General features: G+C 38.8%; 1 protein-coding gene across 1 annotated transcript in view; it reads right to left on the bottom strand.

Moving 5' to 3' along the window:
* Window positions 1-5,747, bottom strand: part of etnppl (ethanolamine-phosphate phospho-lyase) — a 13,674-nt gene extending 7,927 nt beyond the window's left edge. The window contains exons 1-6 of the mRNA XM_037683876.1: window positions 5,666-5,747; window positions 5,241-5,359; window positions 4,552-4,711; window positions 1,646-1,720; window positions 1,483-1,576; window positions 430-546 (exon numbers count right to left, since the gene is read on the bottom strand). Coding sequence (XP_037539804.1) covers window positions 430-546; window positions 1,483-1,576; window positions 1,646-1,720; window positions 4,552-4,711; window positions 5,241-5,359; window positions 5,666-5,724 — 624 coding nt within the window. The 5' untranslated portion in view covers window positions 5,725-5,747. The remainder of the gene's footprint in view (window positions 1-429; window positions 547-1,482; window positions 1,577-1,645; window positions 1,721-4,551; window positions 4,712-5,240; window positions 5,360-5,665) is intronic.
* Window positions 5,748-11,692: the final 5,945 nt, after the last annotated feature.

Below are 11,692 nucleotides of genomic sequence, written 5' to 3'. Positions count from 1 at the left end.
TGGTAGCCTTTAGTAACCTTTGATAGCCTTTGGTAATGTTTGGTAGCGTTTGGTAATCTTTGGTAGCCTTTGGTAACCTTTGGTAATGTTTGACAATGTTTGGTAACCTTTGGTAACTTTTGGTAGCCTTTGGTAAGATTTGGTAAAGTTTGGTAGCCTTTAGTAACATTTGGTAAAGTTTGGTAGCCTTTAGTAACCTTTGATAGCCTTTGATAATGTTTCGTAGCCTTTGGTAACCTTTGGTAATCTTTGGTAGCCTTTGGTAATCTTTGGTAGCCTTTGGTAATCTTTGGTAGCCTTTGGTAATGTTTGATAGCCTTTGGTAGCCTGTGGTAACATTTGGTAGCCTTCGGTACCAATGGGCACAAGGAGAAGAAATGGACTGGACCAGCTCCCTCTAGTAACACAGATATCCAACACAAACTGTACCTTGCGTCCCTTTTTGTGAATGTTGTTGATTATATTTTTGACTTCATCTGCATACGACGTGGCTGGATCAGGGTGCTCTGCCCGGTATTTACCTCTGTACACATCTGGGCTGGGAGCCTGTGTGGGACACAATCGTATAATAAATGTGATTAGATTCACAACAACAAAAAGGCCAAAACAGACAAATGTCATTAATTTTTTTTTTGTAATTTGTTTATATGTCTTAGCAGTAAGTTTGATGTTGTTTAGGGTGTATTTTTTAAGGTTCCCTGCACAACACGCAGGTGTTTTAATGTCACGACTGACGGGAGTCATCCAAATGTCAAAAGAATAGATGAAATATCTTAAATATTGTTATCTTGTTAGACTAAACACTTTTTTTTGTCTTTCAGTCACAATTTGTTGTTCGCTGTCATGAGATTGTGCATTTCTCAGTGTGTGTAAAACATATTGTGAAACTCTCAAAGAGTAATCCCTGAATGTACATCTACAACTGATAAACTTTTGAAGTCAACATGATTCAAGATGACCGCCAGAGCTAATCAGCCCTGTAAACACATCAACGGTGATAACTCAGCTAATTTCAAAGAAGCTGAGCTAAAATTTGGTAGAGTAGTAGCTGAGAGTCATCCCCAACGTATACTTGAAGAACTAACTCATTGCACTTTGTTTTTAAAACTGTGCCTCCAATTGGGGTCAACTCTTTCTGTCTGTTAGCAAAATATATCACAAACCAGAGGATGAATGGTAGTGAAACTCTCATAAAGTAACTGATGGATGAACGTCTTCAACTGGTTAACTTTTGCACTCAGCCCAATTCAAGATGGTCACCACAGCTAACTGAACTTAATGAACACAAAAATAGCTACAACTCAGCTTTACAGATATTTAGTTTTTATTTTATTTTATTTTTTTAAATCACAGCACACAAGGTGGTAGGTCCGAGGTGGTTGCTGGATCGACCCCGATGTGCCCCAAACACTCGGCTGACTTTCCCCGGTGGCTGACTTGTGGGGCAGGCGAGACGGGCGGTGGGAGAAACTGAACTCTCACCACATGGACAAACTGACTCTGCTCTGCATCCGACAGCTGGTGGAACTTATAGGGACTGATGTCGATTAGCGATGACACATGGCCGTGGTATGCACTGCAAAAACAGGCCGTGTTTTTTACTTACTGAATTCTTGGATAAAATCGATCACTCTGTGGTTCTTACTTTTCCAACGTGATGATGTCTTTGTTGCCCGTGAACTGCCTCGCCAGTCGGAGGGCCAGATCGTTGGCTTCAGAGCTGAAGGGACAAGGGTTACATGAAGTTACTCAGTCACCACAAAACACACAGGTGAAGCCATGGATATCTCTTGCTGGACCTCATGCACAGTTTGTTATTTTATGTCTTCATGTGTGAGCACAAGAGGCAAACACCTCCTGGTTAAAAGGTCACGAGTTGGAGCTTTGGTTTGCTGCCATAGCTGCTTGAATTTTGTTTGTTTTTTAAAATTGTTGTTTTTCATTTGTATATTTTGTAACTCTTTTAAAAAAAAAAAGAAAAAAGAAAGAAAGCTACAGGCTATTTATGCTTTACAATTCAGTGGTTCCCAACCCTGGTTCTTGATTAACACCATCCTGCATGTTTAAGTGGTTTCCCTGCTCCAACACACCTGATTCAGTGATTTAATTACTTCCTCTCGTTCTGCAGAAGCCTGTTAATCACCCATTTATTAAAATCAGGTGTGTCTTAGCAGGAAAAAACTAAAACATGCAGGATGGCATTCCCCAAGGACCAGGGTTGGGAACCCCTGCTTTATGTAAACAAGGAATATATATATATATATATATATATATATATATATATAAAATGGTAGTTCAACCATTATAAAGTTCTGTTAAAAAAACAAAAAACAAACTATAAACAATTAATGTCTTACCTGTAATTAATAAGCTAGTTTGGAAACAGCTAAAACACAACGAAAACTTAAAACTAAAGTCTCTAAAATTTAACTTAAAGATTTCGTGCAATTGCTATTTTAGGAACTTTTACACTGTTGCTAATTTTGCATAACCATAATGTATGTGGGTTTTTATGGTTGTTTTCAAGCGTAAATAAATAGCAGCAGCAGCACTTCCAGCAGGTGTATCAGAATATTTCTGCAGGAATAACCATTTAAAGCTAAATTGACGGTGGTGTAAAGATTCATAAAATTATGTTTGTCGGCTGCGTTTGAAAGAACTGCTTTCAGGAATGGGCGTTTATAGAAAAAACACTCTCAAAATTAGCGTTGGAAAAATTAGGGTTGTAATTAACCCTAACTCTATAACCAACTGTTCATGCTTCTCACAGGCCACACCTGTTTCATGTTCATTAATTACAAGAACCAACTGATTCAAAGCAGAGGAACCATCTGAATTCATGCTAATCTCAGCTACTGCTGTATTATTTAGAATCATTGCCTGTTTTATTTATGTTGCTAAAAAATAGAGTCCACATGATTTGGAGTTGAAGTGAATTTAACTGTCCTGCTGCCCTTGAGTCAAAATGACCCACAAAGCCTTGGTTTGTAGGGCAGCAGAAGACACAAAGTTTACTCACCCTAAAGTCCCGCAGCTGAAAAAATCTAATGAAACAAAGGCTTCAGGTGCAGAGACATGTGCTGCTGCTAACCCTGTTAGCAGGGCAGCTTTGAATTTCTTTATTTTCACCAGTTTAATGGATCAACATAGACAGGGGTGAACGTATTCGGACTGTAATGCTGAGCCCACCTGTAACTATAGTTTCCACTTTACAAGCCTTTCAAAATAAATTATAATTGCAGAAAAGACCGGGACACACAAGTTCTTTTTTTTTATTTTTTATTTATTTATTTATTTATTTATTTTTTTTAATGTGTTGTCAAAAAAAGTGTAGCTAAGAAATAAAGTGGCCTCTCCCTACAAGATGTCAGCTTACAAAAAAAAAAAAGACTCGGACAGTTGCATTATTGTTTGCATTTGTCCATTTTAACTTGACTTTTACTTTTGAAGATTCAATGCCCATCTCTAGCTATTCATTCATTCAACCTTTATTTATACAGGTTAATCCCATCGAGCCCCGGGGACTCATTTACAAGTGAGACCTGATTTTAACAAAGAGTGATGACAACAGTAGACGACAAAGACAACAGCAAACAATCATAAGAATATATATTGAGAAGAACAAATGAAAGAAAATGGTATTAGCTCATCATTTCTCCAAACTGAGGCAGATCAAAGAGCTATCTACAACAGGTAAGATAATTATTCACAACCTCTCCACAGAACTTTACTTAAAAACGGATAAACTGCTCCTTTAATTGAACAATTTAATTAGTTTTTTGGTAACCGGACTGGTCACACCTGAGCCAACTATAAAAGTCAGGCACATCTGTAAAAGGTAAAACATTACACTGCAAAAATTCACCTTCAAGTCAACGTGCCACTCGAGTGAGGATACCTTTCACAATAAGAGCGTGTTTCTGGTACAGTATTAGTTGACATGAATTTTTTTTTTAATGTAGCACATTTTAATGTGTTTGGATCTTAAACATTTATATTTAAGAGAAAGAAAAACAAACCAACAGACTGGTAAAAGTCATGTTGGAATCGGCTGTTAAAGCAGCTCTAATCAGTCGATGTCTGACGCGATGTAATCATTGTTAAAGATCACGGTCTTTCCTGCACGAACTGTAAGTTCAGATTTTGTACTGAAACCTTAACGGTCCCTCTTTCCGGCCGGGTTTACGACCTCCCTCTGCACTGATATGAACCCTGGGTGGTGTTACGAGTTCCTGAGTCATTATCTACGTAATTTATCCAGACACTTCACTCTGTACTCGCACCAGTACTTTAGCGGGATTTTGTAAATAAGTAACCCAGCTGAACCGGAGCAGATTGATAAACAGGACTTTTAGGAAACCGCTAATGCTGAATGTGCACATTATCTTTCATCTGTTCGCTCCCAGTGAAGTTCGCTCCAAGACAACTTGTCATCTGTTCACTGTGAATCAAATAAAACTATGTTCCTCGCACCAACTAGACACCGAAGTGAAAGGAACAAGAACAGGTTTGGCTAGTTTGTGTGTATAAAATGTAAAATATCTTAAATACCCAGAGTTGACGAAGTAGCACACGGAGAGCTTGTCGGGCAGCGTCGCCTGGAGCTTCTGCGCAAACAGAACGAGGTTGTCGTGTAAGAAGCGAGTGTTGGTGTTGAGCACTTCCATCTGCCGAGCTCCAGCCTTCACCACGTCCGGATGACAGTGACCCACTGAGAAACCGGAGAAAAACACAACATCATACAAGATTTAAAAAATTATACACAATTAAAAATCCCGGCTGAGTTAAATGTCTGGCAGCCATGTCGCTCGGCGCCCTGCATGGAGTTCTGGTCAAACGTAGAAAACAACACTCTGCACAAGACGTCACGCAGCATGTGGTGAATGACTCTCAGATACTACCACAAATTATAGCTCGGTGACCATGTTCAGTTGGTTTGACTCCAAAACATTAATCGTAAATGCGCTTCTTGTGACGACTTCAAGCAAGTTTCACTAAAATTAGTCCAGTTGTTATTGAGACATTTTGTTAACAGATGGGTTCATGCGCCTTTCAGCAATAAATAATTTAAATGCATGAAAACTGAATTTTGTTAGAAATCCAGGCAGCAATCAGCGTTACCGAGTATTCCTGAGTCAGCAAAACCCATCTGGATCATCTCACCTCATCTCAGAGTGACAGCGGGGCTTACATAACCCTAAAGAATTTAAATATTTTTGTTCATATTTAGTCATAATTACCATGAGCCACATTGTTGATGCAGTCCAAGTAGCGCTGTCCCTGTTCATCGTACATGTACTGGCCTTTGGCTCGCACAATCTTGATGGGGTCATGGCTGAAGAAGATCTTACAGGACGGTCTGCAGAGGAGCAGAAATCAACTCGAATGTGACGCTTCTTTCAAATCTAGAAGGCCTGATATTAGAAGTTATGGCTACAACAGTAAAGAGCTGTTAGATAACTGCATCACTGCCGCTCTTAAGTAGGTTAATTAGTTTTGGCTGAAATTAAAATATTGGAATTTTATTATGTAAAAATGTACAGTATTAAAGTTTTGTGTATAGAAGTATCACTGTAATTATGTCTTAGTAAGAGGCTTCTGAAAACTAACTGCTGTCTGACTTCTGTAAAACAAGAGGTGGACTCCTTTTGGGAGGTTTTCTTACCCGATGTGTTTCTTCCTCAGGTCTATCGTCTTCCTCTTCTCTAACCTTTCAGCAGGCATGATGACAGCTGGAAAAGTCCTCGAGTCACATCTGTTCCAGCACTAATGACCTGTTATATACACTCTGCTCACGCAGCACTTCACTGCTCCTGAAAGTATGGAAGCTGAAAGATGCCAAAAAAAAAAAAAAAAAAAAACCTTTTACAATCTAGTCACAAAAAGAAAAACATGTTTTTTTTTTTTTACAACAGTTTATAAGTTGTTCAGCAAACTATAAGAGCAGCATATTACCACCGTTTTATTTTTAGACACAAAACTATTTAAATAAATATTTAAATATTTGAAATGCAAGTTCATTTAAAGGTTGTGAATGATTAACATCTTACCTTGGTCTCTTCAGATGAGCTAATGGATTACTGGGGCAGGGCCAAGACCAAAGCTTAAACAACTCCAATTTCACACATTTCATAATGTTTTTTCTGAATGTTGTTTTGACCACCACCAACTTTGCTTTTACAGTTACATACAGAAAATTATGTTGTTAGTGCAACTCAGGGGTGATTTTAGCCTCTTTTTGGGGGTGCTGAAGCGCCCGTAAGTTTTAACTCAGCACCCCTAAAATAAAAGAAACTCATTAGGATTTTACAACTTCTCCTACACCATAACCCTCAGTATTGGCTCCCCTCAGGGCTGTGTGTCGAGTCCCCTCCTGTTCACTCTTCAGGAAGAACAACCTCCACATCAATGTGAAGAAGACGAAGGTGATTGTGTTGCTCCGTCTGAAATCCACAATAACTACCCCCCCCCCACCCCCGAACATAGGAGAATCTGCGGTGGAAGTGGTCTCCAGTTACAAGTACTTGAGTGTTACATTACAAATGCTTCTGACACCAATGGCCACCTCGTTGTTCAAGCAGAGTCATTGTCAACACTGGGGGGGCTAAGCACCCCTAAAGGGCAGATTCTAGAATGGCCCCCGGTGCAAACAGTAGCAGCAGTAGTTAGCTGTAAAACTTAATCTGCAGCCTGAGGGCACTTATATCAGTACTATCAGAATATATTTCTGTTTTGCTACGACTTTCATTCTTCTTTCAAGTGCATACTGCCAACTCTCTAGGTTCTCTTCCACCTGTCCCCTGTTCTCATCACAGATTAGAGCTGTCATTTCTAACCCGAACTCGGAGCCTGGCTTCTTCTGACCCAGATTCGGGCCGAGCCGAGCCATAATAATGTGCTTAATGTGTGGGCCGGGTCAGTGTTGGGCTTTTTGTTGCATCAGGAATGCGCGCGGCCGATGATCCAATATATGCAAACATGGCTTGCCATACTGCACCTGCCGCACGTGGCCATTTGACCGCGCACTGATTGGCTGGTTGAAAAGAGGTAAAAAGTTCTGTTAAGCTTCAGATGGACTACTGCCAGCAATCCATCAGCCCAAATGGACGTTCATTCAGCCGCTGCACTCAGCAGACGTGCGCAGCCGAGACCCAAACAGGTGAGATCACACAATGTCTGACATGTCAGAGCAGGGTTTAATGCATGCAGAAGCAGGGGAAGCATTTAATGCGCTTTGACGGCTCTTCAGCTCTGATCTTCTGCCCCATCAGCTGCGCACATCTGCCAATCGTTAATAAAAGTTTGTGGTATAAGCAAAGTTTAATTACAAATGTTTTTTTTTTTCAGGTTCGGACCTGTAATTACTGTTAATTCGTCGGATCAGGTGGGGTTCGGAGATGATGGCTACAGGCTGAGGCCGGGTTAGTTCAGATTATTTGGACCCCAGTGCAACTCTACCACAGATCACGTCATCTGCAAACATCATAGTCCACGGGGACTCCTGCATGACCTCGTTAGTTGGTCCATCACCAGAGCAAACAAGAAGGGGCTCAGAGCCAATCCTTGATGCACTCCCACCTCCACTTTGAAGCAGTCACTCCTTCAGCACATCTCACCACTGTCCTCATACATGTTCTGTACCAGTCTAACCAGTCTAACATACTTCTCTGCCACTCCATATTTCCTCATGCAATACCACACCTCCTCCCTTAGCACCCCGTTATGTTTTTTCCAAATCCACAGACAATGGAGTTCTTTCTGACCTTCTCTGTACTTCTCCACCAGCATCCTCAAAGCAAAGGTGGCATCTGTGGAGCTCTTTCTTGGCATGAAACCATACTGCTGCTCACAGTCACCTCTCGTCTAAGTCTTACTTCCACAACTCTCTCCCAGATCTTCATCGTGTGACTCATCAATCCAATTCCCCTGTGGTCGCTACAACTCTGTACATCACCCTTGTTCTTAAAATTTGGCACCAGCACTTCTCCATTCCTCAGGCATTGTCTTGGGTCTCGTCTCTGCCAACTATGGCACATAAGAGATGACAAACCGTATTCTGAAAAGAAACAAATAAATAAATAATAAAGCGGCACAGCGTTTGGTGTATTTGAAAGACTGTTTATTTGGCTCCAACAGTACAGTCATGAAATATCAACTTGAAATACAGTTTGTGATAATAAGGGTCTTAAGAAAAGTCAATCAAGTGGGTAGGAACAACGTAGTATGAAAAAAACCTTTAAATAAATCACAACCCAAAAGAAAAGTAATGATATTTCTAAAACTTTAAGCACCAATGAAGATTTTACTTTAGATTCATCGTTACGTACCGGATCATACAGAGCTGCAAGATTTCACACAGTCTGACAAGAATGTAAATGTATTATCCTACCACTAACTTCGCACTTAAACAAGTCGAATACTTTACTTTTATGGGAGTAATTTTACTTCGTCTTTATGGACAACGTTGAAACAGAACCTTTCTGCAACAGAACATATATATTCCAGAGTTTTTGAACATTCCCTCGTGCGATTGTGCAGCTCCTTTAACACCGACATGATAAAACATTGGCACTTCTATTAGTAGCTTCATAAACTAAACTTTAACGTCAAACTCAAACAAAAAGTATTAAAAAACAACAATAGCTGCACGTTTAAAAGATACAGCACCTTGTGAGGACAAATACTGTAATAAAGAATGGAAATCCAAAACACAAAATAAAAAAAAATTAAAAAAAAATTATAAATGGCAACAGAAATAACACTGAATTATAAATGTGGGGGGAGAGTTTGAAGCAAAAATGATGTAAATTAAGGTTAAGTTAAACATTTGCTTCCTTGTCTCCCAGTAAATAAACATTTCGTCGCAGGTAGTGGTATTCACGGCCAAACAAAAGGAGATATAAATCACTGTAATGTGATGGATTTTTTTCTTCCAAGCAGCATTTGATGCTACACACATGAACCAAAGTATAAATTGCACTTTGTCAAATGAGCACACATGTACATTAATAATCCACTATACACATTTCAATCTACATTCAATGCAAAGAGACAAAGAGCAAAGAGAGAAAGTGTGAGCGAAGGCTGTCAGACCTAACGGTGAGTTGTTGCAACGGCCGCACCCCAATTCAGACCATCAGTTCTTTGTTGCCTTTTCTTTGACACATAAAACGATAAAAAGCAGATGTATGCATGTCATGGTAACGTACCACGCAGCTTCCCTTCCCTCTGTAGTGTTTCATTATGAGCGTCAAAGTAACAAAAAAAAAAATCAACAAAAATCAGACATAGAGCTGAAAGGAATGCTGAAAAATGCCTTCATTGAAGAAATGATAGAAAAATAAATAATGCAGCATTGAGAATACTGAATCAAATGCACAAACATATTGTATGCACACAAAACACTCAAAATCACATTTATAAATCTGCAACATGTAAAGAAAGATTGTTCATGCACAACTGTTGACTATCAGTGTGCATCGATCCTTCATCACCATGAGAGGAGCTTTAAAACCGAACAGAAACGATACAAAACTAGATCCAGCTGTTGCTGCATCTCAACCAAATGTTGGATTTGCACAACCTGCTCTGACGGTGCATTATCTGTACGGTTTAACAAAACAAGAAAACAAACAAAAGAAAATTTGCAAAGCACCTGAATAGATCAATTTAACACTTGAAACATGCTGTAGTGAATAAACTGAATCTAAAAATCTGTTTATTTTTGCTCCATATGAATTAGGAATGTGACAAAACTGGCCAAAATGTATTAATGGAAGATGAGTTCATGATTTCTGTGTAATTCTGTGCGTAGTGTAATCTAACTGGTGCTTTCTCTGTTTTCTTTAGAAGTGGGGTTCAGTGAAAAAGTTAATGAACAGTTTTTACAGTTGGACTGTTGTAGATAACTGCTTAAAAAACCTCAGTTCGGAAAAATAGTGTTTCATTTGAGTGAATTGACAAGCTAACCGCCAGTGCTTAATTTGTAAACCAAACGATGCCGGAACACAAACAGGGGTTGGGGGTGTCTGGGGGGTCAGAAATTTTTCAACAGATGCCATTTCAAGCATCCTGGTGTGTTTTAACAGACTGTTAAATATCTACGCTTACCTACATTTGTAAACACCTGATTCAAAAACTATTTTAGAGAGCAACAAGAAGTAGCCTGACCAACAGCTCTCCTTGTGTGAATAAAGAACAATCCGCTTCTCTCAAGCATCCTACCCCCTCCCCGGGCTCTGAATCTCCACCCCTTTAGGGGCGGAGACTTTTTAAGGGTAAAAGCGGAAATGCTTACTTGAAGGGGCAGCTCTTATGTTATAATAGGATGCTTGTAAGTGGCTGTTATATTTAAAATGAGTATGTATGTAATTATTTTCAGTTTACTTATCCAGTATATGTTATATTCGTTCAAGGCAGTCAAATTTGTTCATAACTTTATTACTTGTAAACCTGAGAGTTACCGGATCCAAGCAGTTACCAGAACACACTGTCAAAATAAGAGAGCTCCCAGATTCAGTTCCGGCAGGATCCAGCTCAAATTAAGCCCTGCTAACCGCTAATAAGATAGCAGTCAAGACCAAAGGGGGTTGCTGACGTCTTGAAACAACTCTAGTTTAAAGAAATTCATACTAATGCTATTTTATAAACTTTTACATGGCTATTACTGTCACATTAAACAATTATTACTGCAGAAATTGTATATGATAGTGTCCAGGATGCAACAGAAGTGCTACAGCTAGCTCCTGCTGCTAATGCTATGTGTGCAAGCAAATACCCATGAAATTCTCTGTTAAAAAAAAAAAAAAATCCTGAATTGTGAAACTGATTTCAACATAAAGTTTTCAAATAACATTAATGTAACTATGAAAATGTTAAGGATGGAGTCATTTTAGGGCAGCAGAGATGCTCTCTAGTCTCGGATTGCTAGGATTAGCCGCTAGCTTGTCCACCTATTTAGAATCAAATTATATTGCAAACTGGAGCAGCTCAAAAAGCTGATATTAACAGCTCACAAGAACCCTACTTCTAAAAATCTTGATCATTTTAAGATAATATATGAAATGTAAAAAAAAATACTGGATGTTGGAACATAAAATTTCCTTGTGACATCTTAAAAACTAGCTAGATCAGAATCTTTTGAAACCAAATTTGAAATGATCCTTTTAAGTTTTAGATGCACTTTCTCAAATTATTGCCAAAACTTACAAAACCATTATATAGTAAACTGTGTTCATGCAGCAAACTGACAATACTGTACAAATAAAACTCCATTCATTGACTTGTGAGTGAGAGAGTAGCATATTTGGAAAAAAGCTTCTTCAAAAACCAAGACCATCAGTGGCTTTACAGTCAAGATGGATGTTGTGTAAGCTCAAGTGAAAGTTATCTTGTTAAAAAAATTCCCCTAAAACAAAAACAGTGTGCAACGTCTTTTCAATCATCTCATGTATTACCAAAAGAAAGCTTCCCTTTCTGAAATATACACTATTAACGTGGTTCAAAACAAGATATAAATTTGTACATTTCTGATAAAGGAATGAATAAAAGCTTGAGGCACCAAAGGCTATCATACACAAAAATACAAATGATACATAAAAAATCAGAGAGAAAAAAAAAAAAAAAGAAAAAAAAAGAAAAAGAACATGGTTGCGTTCCATCTGAAGACCTCGAAGTGTCGTCCGTCAAGAAA

The sequence above is a fragment of the Nematolebias whitei genome, chromosome 1, assembly GCF_014905685.2.
Source record: "Nematolebias whitei isolate Nwh7 chromosome 1, NemWhi1, whole genome shotgun sequence".
Classification (NCBI taxonomy): domain Eukaryota; kingdom Metazoa; phylum Chordata; class Actinopteri; order Cyprinodontiformes; family Rivulidae; genus Nematolebias; species Nematolebias whitei.
This window is presented reverse-complemented; position numbering and strand designations above follow the sequence as displayed.